At 40.6% G+C, this 19433-nt stretch overlaps 2 protein-coding genes across 4 annotated transcripts; one reads left to right on the forward strand and one right to left on the reverse strand.

The window, feature by feature from the left end:
- Window positions 1-5880: 5880 nt before the first annotated feature.
- On the reverse strand, window positions 5881-10811 carry cep57 (centrosomal protein 57). Of its 2 annotated transcripts, none has more exons than XM_086215177.1 (11): window positions 10509-10811; window positions 10037-10196; window positions 9512-9677; window positions 9278-9399; window positions 9049-9171; window positions 8839-8916; window positions 8634-8729; window positions 8340-8420; window positions 8039-8250; window positions 7815-7959; window positions 5881-7735 (listed from the first exon to the last, which is right to left on the reverse strand). In XM_086215177.1, exons 1-11 carry the CDS (start codon window positions 10523-10525, stop codon window positions 7550-7552), a joined length of 1386 nt encoding a protein of 461 aa, XP_086071303.1. In that variant the 5' UTR covers window positions 10526-10811; the 3' UTR covers window positions 5881-7549. The 2 variants fall into 2 exon arrangements, with proteins under 2 accessions (XP_086071303.1, XP_086071302.1); XM_086215176.1 differs by having other exon boundaries at window positions 5882-7735; window positions 9512-9706.
- A 139-nt stretch (window positions 10812-10950) lies between these two features.
- mre11a (MRE11 homolog A, double strand break repair nuclease) lies at window positions 10951-19087 on the forward strand. Of its 2 annotated transcripts, none has more exons than XM_086215178.1 (20): window positions 10951-11050; window positions 11613-11653; window positions 11864-11996; window positions 12119-12279; window positions 12374-12461; window positions 12540-12681; window positions 12764-12878; window positions 13134-13319; window positions 13404-13575; window positions 13682-13762; window positions 14335-14464; window positions 14558-14658; window positions 14757-14927; window positions 15002-15061; window positions 15182-15356; window positions 15886-15972; window positions 17985-18049; window positions 18142-18203; window positions 18349-18442; window positions 18651-19087. In XM_086215178.1, the coding sequence occupies exons 2-20, from the start codon at window positions 11634-11636 to the stop codon at window positions 18690-18692; spliced, it is 2085 nt and encodes a 694-aa protein (XP_086071304.1). In that variant the 5' UTR covers window positions 10951-11050; window positions 11613-11633; the 3' UTR covers window positions 18693-19087. The 2 variants fall into 2 exon arrangements, with proteins under 2 accessions (XP_086071304.1, XP_086071305.1); XM_086215179.1 differs by lacking the exon at window positions 10951-11050 and adding an exon at window positions 11061-11282.
- The last annotated feature ends 346 nt before the right edge of the window (window positions 19088-19433 follow it).

Consider the following 19433-nt stretch of genomic DNA (forward strand, 5'->3'; position numbering starts at 1 on the left):
CTCAGAGTACCTGTGACCTGAAGGAATTGCATTTTTGAGGGAGTAAATGAAGGAGATCATTTCTCATTTTCATGGTGAAACGTTGCAGTTTCCTGAGTGGGGGCTCTCCAGCTATTCGTCCATGATGTGCCGCGGGGGTGCCTGTGCTGAACAACTGCACAGGTAAATTGAATTCTTTCAGTAAATGGGTAACATTTCATTGGTTTATCATAACCATACTTATTCCCATAGCCTGTCAGTGATTATTAAAAGAGAGAGTTATGGTTTACCCAAGACAGGTTATATCTTTGTGCGATGTCTCTTTGAAAATATTTGACGCTGGAAGTAGTTCAAAGACAGTAGGAGCTGAGGGTGAAAGGGTTAATGTAGCATTTAATGTTCTATCAACTTGGAATTTCTGTGACTTGACAGGAGATCACTGACATGACTGGATTCTTTTTCTTTGCTCGTCAATAAATGAGATCATTTCAGAATGTTTGCATTTACAGTTCTGTCTTCTCAGAATATCAGTGACTTGACAGGAGATCACTGACATGACTGGATTCCTTTTCTTTGCTCGTCAATAAATGAGATCATTTCAGAATTTTTGCATTTACAGTTCTGTCAACTCTGAATTTCAGTGACTAGACAGGAGATCACTGACATGACTGGATTCCTTTAATTTGCTCATCAATAAATGAGATCATTTCAGAATGTTTGCATTTACAGTTCTATCAACTCAGAATATCATTGACTTGAGAAGAGATCATTGACATGACTGGATTCCTTTTCTTTGCTCGTCAATAAATGAGATCATTTCAGAATTTTTGCATTTACAGTTCTGTCAACTCTGAATTTCAGTGACTAGACAGGAGATCACTGACATGACTGGATTCCTTTAATTTGCTAGTCAATAAATGGGATCATTTTCCGAATGTTTGCATTTACAGTTCTGTCATCTCAGAATATCAGTGACTTGACAGGAGATCACTGACATGACTGGATTCCTTATCTTTGCACATCAATAAATGAGATCATTTCAGAATGTTTGCATTTACAGTTCTATCAACTCAGAATATCATTGACTTGAGAAGAGATCACTGACACTACTGGATTCCTTATATTTGCACGTCAACAAATGAGATCATTTCTGAATGTTTGTATTTAAATTCTGTCAACTCAGAATATCATTGACTTGACAGGCGATCACTGATATGACTGGATTCCTTTACTTTGCTGGTTAATAAATGGGATCATTTTAGAATTTAAATGCAATGCAATGCAGAAAATAAATGCAGCATCAGTAATTTGATAATTACATTAAAGACAAATACTGTCACAGATTGAACACGGCGTGTCAAGAGTGGCGGATGAGAGCTCGTATTCAGCTGGCGGTCAGTGGGTAGAAGCTCTCTTTTAAGTCTGCCTGATGGCAACTGAGTGAAGAGAGCATGTTGGATCCTGTCCATGAAAATGTCGTGAGCTCTCCTAATGACATCATCATGTTATATCTTCATCATTCCGGTGGTCTCTGGCTGTGACAGGTTTCAGCTGGACCTCCTAAATTAATCCTTGACTCAGTTAAAGGACACTGAAATTAGGTCTTAAACAGCTGAATGATTTCAGACCAGAGTATTGATAAGTTTCAGTTTAATATTTGATATAATTTATCATCACACGGCTGCAGCGTCTCTCCTCTGCGTCAATGCAGTTCCTCCATACACACACATGCAGTACACACACACACACACTTTTACTTAAGGAAAAGCACCACAATGCAAAAATACCCAATTACTATTAAAAATCTTGCATTTAATTGTTCCCTTTTTTCAAAATCAGCATTTTTATTGCTTTTGTTGTACAAAATATATAAATCTCTATATATATAAATCTATATATAAATCTCTCTCTATATATATAAATATAAATATATATATATATATAAATCTATATAAATCTATATATATAAATCTATATATATAAACATATATATAAATCTATATAAATCTATATATAAATATATACAAATCTATATATAAATCTATATAAATCTATATATATATAAATCTATATATATATAAATCTATATATATATAGATATATATCTATATATCCATATCTATATATCTATATATCTATACATATCTATATATATATAGATATATTTTAATTTTTGATTTCTGAATTCAGACATGCAAACTCATAAGGGGAAAAAACATTTGCATGTTGATGAACCAATCCCCTCTAGGACCCTATTGTCACTACAGCAAAAAGTAAATTAAAAAATAAAAATGTACAGTCAAGGTAAAGTTACTTTTCACAGTACTTTTACATTAGAATTCCATACTTTTCCATTTAAGAGACTTGTCTTGTTTGGTACCATTGCTCTTGAATAAAGCAAAAGTAACGTAATCAAAAAATTGCAGAATGCGCAGTACTTCTTCCCTGATTACTTGATTACTTGCCAGAATAATCAATAGATTACTTGATTACTAAAAGTATCAATAGCTGCAGCCCCAGAAAAAACCATGTGTTTTTACACATTGTTAGCAAGATGTAGGGACATTTACCAACATGTATCTATTCATCCTAATTACAACCAAGACATTTCTGTTCCTAAACACAAGCTTAAAGACAGTGCTGTCATGGCCATCTGAAAATATTTTATGCTTCAGTGAGAAGAAAAGAAATGTCTGAGATTCGTTTGAGGTTCTGGCTTCACGTGTGTGAGCAAGTGTGCTGAAGGCCCATGCTTGACATTTGTTGGATTACGTGTGGAAAAATTATGGCTAATCTTCCATAGGAGGAGAATATGCTGCACTCTGACAGTATGTGACAGTATATGGCTGAAGTATTAAGTTGTCTTTCCCCCTACAGAGACCTTGAAACGGTTCTTTCTAATCCTACTGTGGCTTGGAGAAAGACGTTCCAAGAAAAGTGTGAAATAAAGCAAAGGTTGAGCCCTATTTGTTCTTTTTGGACCATGAAGAGACACTCTGCAGTCATTGTGAGCAGGCTGGACTTCCTCAACCCTCCTGTCCTCTTCTTGGCGTAAGTACCTGTAGTCAAAGAATTCTGTTTTGTTTTTTTACCATGGCGATGTCTTGTCACGGTGTCTTGTCTGTGAGTATGGTCCAGACTGACATCTCAAGGGCTGTGGGACATTTTTTTCCATGAAATTCTGCACAAACATTCTTGTTGCCCGGGGAATAAATCCTGGTGTATTTTCTTTTAACCTCACCATAAGGCCAATAATTCTGAGCAGATCAAATTAGGTTCCTTCCGAAGGAAAGGAAAATTCAAAATAAGACAAGTAATATAAGACAAAACTAGGCTATGCTTTGTTTCTCAGTTTAGAATTAACTAATGTCACAAAAATGAAATAAAACTCAACTCCTGTGGAGTTTAATTTCAACCCAAATCCAACCCAGTTTTACAAATCCCAAAATTATCATTGAACTTGAAAGCAATGACAGTCACAGCTGAGCTGATTTCACCAATGAGGGGAGTTGTGATGCCACAAGCTGCGTCGCCTGGCAATGATATTGATGATTCACATTACTGAGCTCATCATTCAGTGTTGATGTTCATTCGTTCATGCACTGAGCACCCACTTAGTAAGTTCTCATGACCACTGCAGGGAGTTGATAGTTTAATATAGAACCATACGCTGAGAATAGAGCGCTGGCTCGTGCCCCACAGAGGAGTCTGCCTGTCAGAAAGCCATCGAAACAAAAGAATAGAGGAAACAACAGATGAAAAAAAAAGGAGGTCAACGCCGCCAGACAAACCTCTGTCCAATATCGCGAGGGCATCGGTCATGTATTCAGTATGTCAACTAGATACACAACTACAAAGAGAAAAGACAGAAGAGAGGATTACAAGGGCATTTTTAAGAAAGGTGTCTTTAAACCAGTGTTGTTTTCGTCACGCTGGACGAAAACGAAAATGACGACGTCAGACCCCTTTTTTTCCATGACGAAAATGAGATTAAGACGAATGTCACCAAAGCCCTGTAAAGACTAAAATATAACGAATTTGTATACATTTTCGTCTGACGAGAACGAGACGAGACTAAATTGTGAGTGGGTGGACGATCAACGTTTCAACACATGCGGGTTTTTTTCCGCCAAGTATAACATGCGTGCAATGTCAATCAAGAGCTCAAACATCAGAACGGAGGCATTTCCGGCTGTTGGTCCAAATGGCCACGCCCCCATCATCAGTACACACGCACTTAAAGCCTCTCGCACGCGCGCACACACATACATGCACACACAGAGACCAGTCTGGGCCTGTCTGCAGCGGACGAGACACACACCGGCAGCAGCAGCGGTGTCGGGTGCTCCTGAAAAGAGGGATGATTAAAGCATAGCTTTAGTCTATGTTAGGCCAGCCCTGTGATGCATTTTCTTTTTTGTATTAAGCCTAAAGTTTGGTGGTGGTGGTGGTGGTTCCACCTCCCCCGTGGTGCAGAGACCACTTCCTAGTGCTACATGCTAAAGCTAGAATGAATGGGGCTGCCAGGGGCCCCGCTAATGTTGGCTGGTTTAAACCAGCCCTTCTATTAATTTAGCATGTTATGAATAAAACCCCTGTCCATTTGTGGACGGGTGGCAAGTGACATGCTTTGACCCTTGTTTGTGGGACTGGGGAACAGTAGTCTTCACACCTGCTGCTGTTCCCTATCTAAGCAACACACCTGGATGCTTTAACCAATAACAGCAGCTAAAGCCAATATGGAGACCATGAGGTCATTCATATGGAAGTCAAGTGTGCTTTTATTTTAGTTTAATCCTATTTTATTATGATACAATACTCATAGTGTGCCAGTGTGTTGTCTGCATCTGCAACAAAATAATAAAAGTGAAAGATAGAGAAAGAAAGAGAGGGGAAAAACTCACCTTTGAAGGTAGATCAGTTTCAATGTGCTTCATTCTAATACCTGTATTGGCCTATTAACTACATACACATATATCTTTTATTTATAGGTATCTTTGATATTTGACTAAAACCTTTGAGTTTTCGTCGACTAAAACTTGACTAAAACTATCAAGGATGGAAATGACTAAAATGTGACTAAAACTAAGAAGCATTTAGTCCAAAAGACTAAGACTAAAACTAAATCTAAAATGCCTGCCACAAACAACACTGCTCTGGCTTCCTCCCACAGTCCAAAGACATCAAGAGGGGACGAGGCTGATTGATACTCTAAATTGACCGTAGGTGTGACTGTGAGTGTGAATGGTTGTCTGTCTCTATGAGTTGGCCCTGTGATGGACTGGCAACCTGTTCAGGGTGAACACCGCCTCTCGCCCCAAGGCTGCTGGGATAGGCTCCAGCCCTCCCTTATCCCTTAACAGGACAAGCGGAAGAAAATGGATGGACGGATAGAAAATGTTGAGGGAACATCTTAATTAAGAGAAACAACTGTCTGACCTTGATCATCAAATAATAATAATCAACAATTACTCTGCAACTGTTCAAAAACGCTGAGGCTATTCAGGCTGCTTTTAATCAACTCCTGACACAAAACGCAGTGGCAAATATCATTTCTGCAAAACATAGATTATTCGAAATGGTACACTTGGCAGCTGATAAACAAGATATCAGAGCGATCTCCTCATCAAAGGATCCAAAGGCTTATTCCTACACATTAAGGGTCGCGGGGGGGGGGGGGGGGGGGGGGGGGTTGGAGCCTATCCTAGCAGCCTTGGGGCGAGAGGAGGGGTTCACCCTGGACAGGTCACCAGTCCATCGCAGGGCCAACACATAGAGACAGACAACCATTCACACTCACAGTCACACCTACGGTCAATTTAGAGTATCAATCAGCCTCGTCCCCTCTTGATGTCTTTGGACTGTGGGAGGAAGCTGGAGTACCAGAGAGAACCCACACAGGAACAGGGAGAACATGGAGACTCCACACAGGAAGACCCTGTGCTCAAACCCGGAACCTTCTTGCTGTGAGGTGACAGTGCTGACCACTAGACCAGCGTGCAGCCCTTTAATCAAATACTTATTTTTACGCACAATGTCAGACATTATGTATACAGTAATACACGTGTGGAGGGAATCTTTAAGATTTATTGGGAGTCCATCACTGACACATTTATAATAATTGACAAATACAGAGACGATCTAACCATCCATCCATTTTCTACCGCTTATTCCTGTTAAGAGTTGTGGGGGGCTGGAGCCTAATCCCAGCAGCTTTAAGCTGAGAGGAGGAGTTCACCCTGGACAGGTCACCAGTCCATCGCAGGACCAACACATAGAGACAGACAACCATTCACACTCACAGTCACACCTACGGTCAATTTAGAGTATCAATCAGCCTCGTCCCCTCTTGATGTCTTTGGACTGTGGGAGGAAGCTGGAGTACCAGAGAGAACCCACGCAGGAACAGGGAGAACATGGAGACTCCACACAGAGAGATCCTGTGTTCAAGCCTTCTTGCTATGAGGCAACAGTGTTAACCACTGCACCGCCATGCCAGAGAAGATCCAATCAACTTACAAACCATTAACATTTGATCTTCTATATTCAAAGTATCATTTAAACGGAACTCATTTGGCTTGTATAATACATTGAGAGGCTGTCTTTTGTTGTCAAGCCACATAGATGCATGGCACCCTGTTTGATAAATTATTGACGCTCACTCAGCCACTCATCTGGGGTTACATGACAAGATGACCTCTGAATCCTGTAGGAACAAAGGAAAGTCTTAAATAAATGTGTCACAAGCAAAAAAGCAACATAGAAAGGGAATCAAGGTAAATTAAACCTATTTCAACATGAACCCGACGCAGTGATATGATTACTGTTAAATTGTGCTTAAATTATCTAATTTTTTCGAAAAATTATATTTCACAAGACACAAAAAAACCTTGAGATTAGGATGCAGTTAAAGTCGTGGTGATTTTAGGTACATCTGGTGTTCCCATTTTGTTTTTCAGAAAATAAAGATCTTGCAAAATATTTTGCTTAGGGGTTTCAAATGGTCCCAAAAGCATTACATGAACAACTCACTCTTCATTATGATGTGTAAGAGGCATCCAGCCTTGTTATGCAATTTTTTTATACTCATTGGTAGAGCAGTAGCTCAATCCAGAAATTAAAAAGAAGCTATTTATTTACAACAGCGTCTATGCCCGTACCGTTTGCCATTTGACAATGTGTAAATGCTTTACAACCCAGGAATGTTTTAAAATTGAAAGGTTATTTTTTTTCTCCTCAGAAACCAGCACTTGTTTTAATTTCTGAAACTCATTCAAGTGTGGTTGTTCAGTACGATTTTTTTTTCTTCCCACAAAAAAGTAAAACCTAATTGTTTAGTTTCGCCCAGAAAACAAGCGAAGCCCTAAATGAACTGTCACTTCAGCTACTGGTAGAAAAATACACAAAAAAGAAGGTCAAATTCTTGAACATTTTAGGCAACAGTAAAGTGACCTTTCATTATATCCAAGGATGACAAGAAGTAAAGGCATCCAGGAATGACACAAAATGTCTTTTCATCCGGGGTAAGTCCCTCGTGTGTTTATCCTGCCATGGCTGTGCTGGTTTTGTTTCAGGTCCGTAATGAGGTCTGCAGGGCTTTCATGTCCCTCAGCAGCCTCAGATTCCTCCTGCTTCTTTCCCCAGGTTTAAGGTGGATTGTTCCAGCAGAGTGACCTCTAGTGGACACTGCTGTACTTGCTCCTGCCCCATCCACGCTGGGCCGCTGAGTGTTCGCCTCCTTTCTATACTTCTTTATCTAGAATAGAAATGGAAACGTGTCAGAAAAAAAGGGCTCATTCTGAGTTTTAGAATATGTGTGAACTGAGAAGACTCACCTGTGTTTTGTGTTTGTAGAGTTTACTGATCTGCTCTCCTTTTCTCTCCATTTTCAGAAGCAGCCTCTCTTGTTCCCTCTGAAGCTCTGTTCGTTCCTCTAGGGAAACGCTAACCTCTAGCTGCCTCATCAGCTCATCATGCTCTCTGCACAAGATGTATGCAAGGACATTCAGATCTTTTCATGAAGAAAATTGTAAACCATTCAAAACGCAACCGCACTCACAAGCTCATAAGACGGAGCTCCTCCTGTAAGGCCTGAAGAAGCTCTGATAGCTCTTCACCACTGCTGGATGACGAAGAAGAAGAGTCGGAATGTCGGAGGCTGTTTGGGTGGTTTGAGAGAACACGATCGTTGCAGAGGTGTGGCTGGTGTCTCTTCAAGAGAGACAGAACTGATTGGACGTTTGCTCTGACTGAGTGGCTGCAACCTACGGACTGAGCATTAGGGAGAAAAAGAGCATTGAAACAGAGATCTTAAGTGAGGGAAGGGCAGCATTTAACCTGCAAATATATGTGTGTATTACCTTTCCAGCCACAAAAGGTATATCTCTAAGGCTCAGTCTGTAATGTGGTTGCGTGTAGGATGACTGTTGCGGTGGAGGTTTCTGAAAAGGTAACAAGAAACCTTCATTAAACTGTGAAAAACTATAATAAATGGATTCAAAATGCAGAGGATTGAAAATAATGGAATAAAATTCAAATGTTCAGCTGAACGACTGCTCATTCCTTCCTGCCTGATCCAATAAAACATTCACCGACAACAGTGGAAGAGCAAACAATAGCACTGGCTAAACCTTTGACCCTGTACTTGTGTTTACCTGTAAATTAGACTTCTTGGCTTTGGGCTGTGTAGTGGACAGGCAGGGTGACACTGACTGCAACAGAATCCTATTGGCCTGCAAACCCGTCTGCAACTGAGACACACCAAAAAAATTTTGACATTTATTTTTGAAGCAACACTACATGCTACGTATCGAGAGAGCAGGGACAAATGGTCGCTAAATCAAGACATACTGTATGTACCTGGTTCGCTTTATCCTGGACCAGCTTTCTCTGGTGCTCCTCCTCCTGTAGTTTCAGCTCCAGCTCATGGATCTTCATCTAGTGCACGTGCGCACACACACACACACACACACACACACACACACACACACACACACACACACACACACACACACAATTATACAATGTAGTAAGATGACACACATATCATTTATGATGTAAGTGTATTACCTCAGCTTGGTTCTGAGTGCGCGTCAGCCTAAAATACTCCTGCTCCAGTCGATCCAGCTTCTCCAACTGCTCACTTACTATGTCAGGTTGTTGGTCAGCTGACCTTGCTGCCTTCATGGAAACCTTACAGCATAGAGACTACAAATGTACTCACATTTTCAACGCAAATAGTTAATGCAAGAATAATTACCAGTAAATTAAAGGAAGCATCTTAGTATCCATCCCTAACCTGCTGTTTGAGCAGACTGGTCCGTTCAGCTTTAGCATTGTGCAACATCCTCCTCATGTGATCCAGCTGTCGCTCCAACTTCACACATCGTGACTCTGCAGCAGCAAGGTGTGTGATCAACACTGCACCATGAAATATGATGAGATTATAAGAAATAACACATTAACAAGGAAATGGGAAAATCTGACACCATAAATTAATCATTTATGATATAATGTATCATTATGCTCTCACCTTGGTTGCAGCCAGACTGGTCTCCTCTCTCTCTCCTTCTGTCTCCCTCCATATATGCAGGATTCTGTGTCATTCTATCACTCTGCAAACGTGATGCATCCATTCTTGTAGTGCGCACAGTGGGCTCTGCAGTTCCTTTCTCCAACTCCAACCTCCTGATCTTCTCCTGGAGATTCCTCAAAGCAGATAAGATTGCTGCATACGCACACATACACACACATCGTACATGAGGGATTAAATACATGAATCCAATGCATATACAGTGATGTATTTTAAATGCATGTTACACAGATATAGTTATGGTGTAAGAATAAACTAGAGGTTTGTGTATAAAAAAATATGTGTAGGGAGATTAGAGAGGATAATGTGAATGAATGAATGAACAGATGTCATTGCAGCGAAGACATTCAAGTAGTGTGGCATCATGTTGCACATGCTACCATGGAGCTCTGCAACAATGCAATGGCTGAATGGAAACTTTAAGAATGAGGAAAAACCCAAAAGAAAAGGAATTTGAAAAATTACCTGCACAGTTGGTTTCTGGACAGGACTTAATGGGTGATGATGGGCGATACATTTTGGGTGTGTGAAGTGAGTTAATGAAAGGACGGTGAGCAGGATAATCCTTGTAGGATGGCAATGACAGGCTGTCAGATACAGGTCCAGTGAGGGGTGGAGGCAGTTCCTGGGAAGGACACAGCCACAGTGTCCAATATAGACTCAAATATCAACTATTTATCAGTATTGTCCACACTAACTAACCTATGTAGCTCGTAACACAGGGGCATAAATGTGATATAAAAACTTACCAGCTGCCAAGTACAAACACTGAGGTGAATATGGCGCATTTTAGATATAACTGAGACATAGCAACTGCTGTTAGAATACTTTTTAATCGTCCAATGTTAGCCAGCAAACTAGTTACGCAAACAGAGTCCAATAGCTCTTTACACTTCCTTCTGATTTAAGTGAGATATAATCTAGGCTGCTAATTTACCTTTTCCCGCGTAGCATCAGAAGCAGATGTTTTTGACACAGTCTCCATTGAAATCAACTCAGGTTTTTTCCTCGCCAGTGTTGAACAAGAGAGCCAACAGATGCTAACATACATGCACGAATGTTAGTTTAAAAAGAAAAAAAATATAGCCAAGCACTATAGTTGACAGCTGACTTGCTATCATTGTTTCTACTTCCCAGTAGGTTGTATGAACAGCAAAGAAAAGGGGCGGTTCATCCAATGTTTCCAACCAGATGGAGGGATGATGGTTTCATCCTAGCTTCCCAGCCGCTGTGCAAGCACTCATGGTGACGGAAGTGAGAGCTCGCGAGAGCGGTGTTCCATGGTAAATAAAACTAGCGCACAATTCTTGCTCACAGGAAATGTAGTTTTTTGTTCCGCGGAGGTCCCTTGGTGTAATCTGCAATGCTCCAGATTAAAACTACAATAACTATGAATCAGTATAGAGGGGCGGAGAAGTCCCTTGCAAGATTTTGCAAACCGGGATATTTTAGCAAGTTTGGGAGTGAGGTGGTTGTGCCGTAAGTGATGTTTACACCACGTTGTCGTGTAGCATGCTAAACAAGACATTTTAATCTAACATTCGATACAAGTTTATTACTTTAAGATAAACTCATGTAAATGATACGTATGAACTTAAAGCTAGTTGGCGTTAGCTATGGCATCAGTAACTACCGCTCATGTGTTTCTGAGAGATGAAAGCTAGCAATTAAACTCGCCATTCAACCACTGTTAACTGACTAATTTACAAAGGTATTACTAGCTAACCGAGCTAGTCCATGACATACAATGTACCGAGTCGTCTCGTGAAATGACGCCTGTTTATTGTTAATAATGCCAGACGCAGTTTACTTCGATGAAGCGTGACAAGTGTAACATACTTGCTTTGCATTTCTCACCGACTGTAATTCCTTTTCTCAATGACATGCAGTAACTTCGAGCCCCACAAACATCAACCTAACCTTTGTATTAGCTTTAGCATTGTCTGTGAGATTTTTGTAGTATCTCAATAATTCATCTTTCTTTAGAAGGTTTGGACAAAAGGGCAATTAAAAAAATAAATATTTTGTGCTTTTGTTGCAGTGTGTGAACAGATTGGTCATCATGTCTTCAGAGAGTACTTTGTAAGTCTCTTTACAACCATCCCTTTTCTAAGGAAAATTCTTTTGATAAATGTTTTCTGATTGTGCTGGTTAGTTTTAATAAAGCCCTGAATTCTCCTAAAGAATACATGTTTGTATCAAGGTAATAAGCATCATGGTTTAGGTAAATCCAAGTTCAAAATGATCTTTTTTTTTTCTCTAATAAGTCACATCTGCCTTTTCTTTTTCTAGGGATGATAAGGATACATTTAAGATCCTGATTGCTACAGATGTTCACCTTGGATACCTTGAGAAAGATGCCGTCCGTGGAAATGACTCCTTTAACACCTTAGATGAGATCCTAAAGTGTGCCAAGACAAATCAGGTATTACAGGGTGATGTGAGAGTCAGATAATGAGATTAAAGTCACCTGTATGAGTCCACATTAATGGTTATTCATGAATCAAACCGTCTTCAGTGCTTTGTTTTTGTTTGTTTACTTAACAGGTGGATTTTATCCTGCTGGGAGGTGATTTGTTTCATGATAACAAGCCAAGTCGACGATGTCTCCACAGCTGCATCACAATGCTAAGAAAATACTGCATGGGAGACTCGCCAATACAGTTCAATATCCTCAGTGACCAGACTGTTAATTTCAACACCTCTCAGTTAGTCCATCTGTATTTAAGTTGACAGCCTTTCGCAACACACTGCTCTTGTTGATCGAAGGCTTTACTAATGTTGTCATAAATGTGTGTGCAGGTTCCCATGGGTTAATTATCAGGATGAAAACCTCAACATCTCTATTCCTGTATTCAGCATTCATGGTAACCATGATGACCCAACTGGGGTGAGTCCTAGTCACTATTTGTTTGTGTCTGTTTGATTGTGTTTGATACAATGTCATGGTTACATTCTTTTCATCAAGGCTGAAGGTTTGTGTGCTTTGGATCTGCTAAGTGCCTCTGGCCTCATCAATCACTTTGGTCACTCACAATCAGTGGAGAGGATAGAAATAAGCCCCATCCTGGTGCAGAAAGGCAACACTAAACTTGCCTTGTATGGTCTAGGTGAGTGTCTGTTGCATGGCAAGCTGGTAAAATCCATTTAGAAAAATGCCATACGGTATAGTGTGTGTGTGTGTGTGTTTAGGTTCTATCCCCGATGAGCGTCTCTATAGGATGTTTGTCAACAACCAAGTGACCATGCTCCGTCCCAAAGAAGACCAAGATGAGTGGTTTAACCTCTTCACCATTCACCAGAACCGGTGCGTGCACATATTTTGGCAGGGAGAAGATTCAGAATTTAGTCCCATAATTAACCATACAAGTGTGATGAATACATGGTGTTTAATGAGTGTTGTCATTTTAGGATTTATGTTATTTTTTTGCAGTATTTATGTTATGAGGGAAATAATCAAACCATGTTAACATTAACTCCTCTTTACACTCCATGTCCAATTTTTTTTTTTTTTTTTTTTTTTAGATATGGGCATATATTTTCTGTCTTTTCTTATATCCAGGAGTAAGCATGGGCCCACAAATCACATTCCTGAGCAGTTCCTTGATGAGTTTCTGGATCTGGTGGTCTGGGGTCATGAGCACGAGTGTTTGATTACACCATCCAGAAATGATCAGCAGCTCTTCTACGTGACTCAACCTGGCAGCTCTGTAGCTACATCCTTGTCCCCTGGAGAGGCTACCAAGAAGTACAAATACACACACACACAATGATGGTAGACTGTACATTTAGTGGTACAGAGCGTCGAACCATTTTGTTTGTGTGATTCCAGGCATATAGGTTTGCTCAGGGTCAAGGGTCGTAAGATGAACATGCAAAAGATCCCACTAAAGACAGTGCGTCAGTTCTTCATCCAAGATGTGGTGCTAGCCGATCACCAGGACATGTTCACACCAGATACGCCCCACATCACTAAGAGGGTGGAGAATTTCTGCTTTGCCAAGGTACAGAAGCACAAAAATGAGCAAACATAAGGGGCTGAAAATGATAATAATAATTGCAGTGTGACACATCCATTTTTGATTTTTCCTCTTTCCTTTTGCTATGAAGGTGACTGAGATGCTCGAACAAGCTGAAAGAGAACGACTCGGATGTCCGCTCACGCCAGAGAAACCTCTAATTCGCCTTAGGGTAAGATGCTTTCACGTCTGTTTATGTACATGATAGATTTTAATTTCAAAATTCTCCTCTGTGTCCAGTGATATATTTTTTTGATACATCCATCCATCCATCCATCCATTTTCTACTGCTTATCCTGTTAAGGATCATCAGAATCAGAATACTTTATTAATCTCGGGGGAAAATTCTGTTGTTACAGTTATGAAGCTCTTGAAGTACTATAAAGTAAAGTATAAAGTTACAATTGCAATAATTAGAAAGTGCAGACTTTAAGATAAGAAATTAGAAAGTGCAGACTTTAAGATAAGATATCATGGGGGGCTGCAGCCTATCCCAGCAGCTTTCGGGTGAGAGGTGGGGTTCACCGTGGACGGGTCACCAGTCCATCGCAGGGCCAACACATGTAGACAGACAACCATTGCGATGGACTGGTGGACCGTCCAGGGTGAACCCCACCTCACTCCCATAGGCAGCTGGGATAGGCTTCAGCCCCCCGTGATCCTTAATAGGATAAGCAGTAGAAAATGGATGGATGGATGGATAGTAGCGATGAGAGTTTTTACTGACACCCTGACTCTTCCCAGGTGGACTATAGTGGTGGATTTGAGACATTCAACACTTCTCGCTTCAGTCAGAAATTTGTGGACTGTCTAGCAAACCCCAAAGACATAATTCATTTCCTCAGGAGCCGTAAGAAAAATGAGGAAGTCAAAGGTTTGAAACAGACTAAACTCATAGACCTAAGTCCAAAAGACCAACATTTTTTACAAAATTGAGTGTGTAACAGAGTTGTGTTTGATTATTCAGATGAAATCAATATAGATTATGGCAAGCTGTTCAAAGCCAGTGGAGTTGAGGGGTTGAGAGTGGAGGACATGGTGAAAGAGCACTTTGGGGCAGCTGAACAGGTATTGCACACACACACAGGTGCTCATACTGTAATGTTGCAAGTGTTTTCATTTATTTATTTATTCATTTATTGTTGGTACCATTCATGTCTTCACAGAAGATGCAGCTGTCTCTGCTGACTGAGCAAGGCATGGGGAAGGCTATTCAAGAGTTTGTAGATAAAGATGAGAAGGATGCAATCGAGGAGCTGATTACTTACCAGCTAGAGAAGACGCAGCGCCACCTCCAGGCCAGAGCAGTAACCACAGAGCAAGATATAGACAGGGAGGTCAGTGGGTGGGACATATATGGGAGGTAGGTAAATAACATTTATGTCAATATTAAAGTTTTTATTATTTTCAGGTCAGACTATTCAAAGACTCCAAAAAGAACACCACCGAGGAAGAGAAAGAAATCCAAGAGGTTACTTAAAGAACACTCACACACACACACACACACACACACACACACACACACACACACACACACATCCCTGAGAGCTTGTTGTAGTGTTTGTATAAATTTTCTCTCACTCTTTTTCAGGCCATAAACAGGGCCAAAGCTCACCGGCTGGAGCGTGGAGATGATCTTGGAAACTTATCGGATGAGCTGCGTGATGTCAATATGGACTCTGATGATGATTCGGTTCCAGTGCCTAACCCAAAAAGGGGCAGAGGAAGAGGGGGCAGGGGGCGGGGCAGCCGGGGACGAGGGAGAGGTGAGGAATACACAGGTGGGGATAAGGTTTCCAAAGGGTAGCTCAGAGTGGTGACTCAGACTTGACATACCACTGTGCCCTTCAGCGGAAGATTGAAGTTAACGTACACAAATGTGGTGACCTGCCACCAAATAATGATGTGAAGGAAAACTGAAAACTACACAGAAATAATGATGCTAGTGTTCAGAGCACACCAGTTATTTAGAGAGTGACAACAAACACAAATAATTTCTGAGTGCCGCAAAAACTGATCAGTTGGTCATACAGTCGTAGGTTGGTGGAGATATATCATCGGCAAGGTTTGCTATGGTATCGCCATCAGTCTTATCGTTCTGTATATATTTGCTCATCTATTGCAAACAAATGCACTTTGAAGGAGAATCTGGTCGAACATGCTCTTCTCCTTCCTCTTCAGCTGTCGTCATCTAATGGCAGATTTACTTTCATCGGGACAAATGGTTCTAGAAAAGTGATTTTCTTTTCCTTTTTATGCAATCCAGATTTTCTTATTTGACTCTTGATCATCCAGGTGCAACAGCCTCAGAGCCAAAACCCTCTGGACGAGGACGTTCAACAAAGTCCTCCGCAGCAGTCCAAAGCAGGAGCATTATGCAAGGTAGGAGGGTGTGGGGTGATCTACAGTCGATTGACCCTCATGTTAATATTTGCTGATACAGTGGAGCAAGAAGGGCAGCACGGTGGTGCAGTGGTTAGCACTGTCGCCTTACAGCAAGAAGGTTTTGGGTTCCCGGCTCGGGCCGGGGATATTTCGTGTGGAGTTTGCGTGCTCTCCCAAAGACATGCAAATGGGGACTAGGCAAATTGGGTGCTCTAAATTGACCGTAGGTGTGGCTGTGACTGCTCCAGCGACCCTTAACAGGACAAGCAGTAGAAAATGGATGGATGCATGGATGGATGGAGCAAGAAAATGATTAGAAATCTTGTTTAGATTTATCAGCTCCATACCTCCTAACCCTGCAGGGTTCCCATGGTTGAAAATCCTGGTAAAGTTATGGCCCTTAATAAGATCATTAGAAGTTTTTTAAAAGTCATGTGATTTAATTTTGTTGTCTGTACTGAAATGCATTTGGCAATGCTGTACCAGTCTTCCACTGATAATCTTGCTTGCAACCAGTATATCGTGGTTTGGAAATGTCAAGGTATCAAACGTCAAGGATCTGCCACCATCCATCATCTCGTCGCCATGGTATCAGCTGCTTCCCAAAGAGAAAGTGCCCTGCCACTTGTGCAGCTTACGATGCTCCTGTGTTTGACTGCATGCAAAGACTTAGCTACAGCAGCCAGTAGTTTCGCATCTTAACCCCTCATCTAAAAAGAGGAAGTCCACCGTGTGGTAATCTTTCCTAAAAACACAAGTGGCCAGTTTGAGGAGGAAGGTACGTCAAAATTCAGGCAAGTGGACTGCAAAAGGAGGCCTTTTTTGCACCATTTTTATTGAGAGGCGACAGCTCTACTGTGTTCGGGCTGCACTGTTGCTTACCTCTGTACTCCATGCAGCGGCAGTTTCCACGAGCATGTCGTGCTTTGCCCATTCAGTTTCTACACTAGCTCAGATTCTGTTGAGGGCTTATAGTTCCTTAGTTGCTGTGTTAAGCATTCGTGGTTGCATCTTATTTCCTTTTTATTTCTTTTCTCTCTGTTTTGGTGATAATGATCTACTATGCCCTTCGTGTGGCGGCTCCTGTCTGGTGTGATCTGCTCTGTGCAGATTGACATGTCGTTCATCACCTCCCGTGTTAGTGTGTGTGCATGTAGGTTTATTGCAGATGTACTGAGAAAAAAATCATTATTTGTCTCCATCAGTTTTATAACAAAGTCAGTACTAAAAAACATCCAATTAGATAAATCATTTACATTTAGAAGTAGGAATAGAACTATACGTTGACGCACAACGTTTACTGATGTTCCACTTTGATTTTCTTCGTTGTTTTAAAAAGAAAATTATTTTGTTCAATGGCAAAAGAAAAAAAAAATCTTAAAAAAAATAAAGCTGTGAAACCGTGATACCCCCCCCCCCCCCCCCTCCCCAATTTATCATACCACAAAAAAATCATACCGGCACATCCCTTGCAACTTTTTCATGGTTGTAGGAGAATTTCAGTAGCATACCAGCCCATGCATATTACATCATGAACTGCATGGTAACTTACATCAATGTGTGCATGATACCTTAATGAAAGGGAGGCCATGATAGTATACTAAGTCAATGACATGCAGTATACACTCTAGCATGTATGGAAGGCTATGTCACATCTTGTTAGGTAAGAGGTATTTTTATCATAGCACTTTTTATTGAACTAACACAGTTTTAAATGTGTTGCAATTAGTCAGGTCCGTTTTCTGATACTTGAAAGTCAGTACCAGATTAACTTGTTAATGTGTTTCTGTTATTAAAGGAAATGGAATGTCAGTACTTCAAGTTTGGAGTAATTGAAGTGAAGACAACTAACATGTAAAGAATGGGGAATTTTTTGAATACATTTCATACAAGAAATTTAAAGCAACAATTCTGTTCTTGTTATTTAAGGTTTTGAGTGATCATTGAAGTTACATTATGAGGGTGGGAACCTTGATCCTGGTCTTTCTTTCATTTGTCCCATTTTGCAGCTTTTCAGACTTCATCCCAGAGATCCTCTCGGCCCGGAGCTGCTAAATCTTACGCAGCAGATGAAGTAATACAAGTCATACTAAGCACTGATCTTTTGAACCTGTATTTGAGTTTTTGCCTCCTTTAACCTCGATTTGTGTCTCCATCTGTCTGCAGGTAAGCATCGATGACTCTGATGAAGATTTTCCTATAATGAAACCTTCTCGACCCACTCAAAGGTTTGCTGTTGTCTGTTGTCTGTTGTCAGACAGTCCAGTCTTCAGAGAGTTAAACACTGTAGAAACACAATCTTGTGTCCCACAATCTTAAATCCCACAATTGTTACTCTTTTGGTAATCTGGCTTCTCCTCTTTTTCACCTCAGACAAGCGCAGTTGTCTTCTTCATTTTCCAAGCACAGCACTCAACCGCAGAGCCAGTCGTTGAAAGGAATTGCGTTTGATGACAGTGACGATGAGGTAATGAGAAATTAAATGAAATTATAAAAATGCACATGGACTGTAAACCATAGACTGTTTAACATATTGCTTCTTTTGGCTATTATATGCCCTTTCTTTTACATTTATTTTCACTTAAAATATTTCTTTTCATCTTTTTCAGAACTTTTCTGTCTTCATTTCCCATGTCCTCTGTTAATCTCTTTCATCTACTTTTCTTTCGATCCAGGACGACCCGTTCAAAGGCTGTGGCAGTCGTGCAAGGACATAACTGCATCCTTCACAGAACATTTTTTCATTGCACTGATTTTTCCATAATTAGCTTTTACTGTTAACTAGCCAGTGAGCTGCAGCTGTGTTGCTCTGAAGAACCTTTAAGTGCTAGCTGAGATTTTCCCCAGCCTTTATTATAATGACAAGCAAAATTAATTACAATGTTCAGCGACTGGAGTGTAGGAGACAAATCCACAAATCTGTCAAGGAAATTGTTTTGGTGGAAGGGCAAAGCAAAAATAAAATAATAAAGAGGGGTGACAGTTTATAGTTCTCACAGCATCATCTGCTAGCCGGCACATGGAACTACGTACTGGTGTAGGACAATTGGTACTGTACTTCATCATTGTTACGGTTTGTAGTATGACTCTAATGTTCAGAAAATTAAAAAGTTGTTTTTCATATATAAACAACCGTCTCTGTCTGTTAATATGATATGTATACTCCTTACAAAAACTGCTACGAGGTCAGATACCTGAGGCACCTTGTGTATCATGTAACGTGCCTGAGGCAGGAGATGAAAAACCATACAAATATTAATGTCAACCCCTTGGCAGTTTATACCAGCTCTCTACCCTGCTATTTCTCTGCTGAAATAATCTGCCTTTAAAAGCAACGGTGTTGTTTTTTTTCCCCGCTGAATACTATTTTTATTCGATCTCAAGAAACATGTTGAGGGATTGTGGTACAAAGCTTCACTTTGACTCAGGGATGAAATGACAACATTGTGGTGGTCGAA

Source organism: Aulostomus chinensis, chromosome 10, assembly GCF_037954235.1.
Source record: "Aulostomus chinensis isolate RoL2024-O1b breed Wild chromosome 10, RoL_Achi_v1.0, whole genome shotgun sequence".
Taxonomy (NCBI): Eukaryota; Metazoa; Chordata; class Actinopteri; order Syngnathiformes; family Aulostomidae; genus Aulostomus; species Aulostomus chinensis.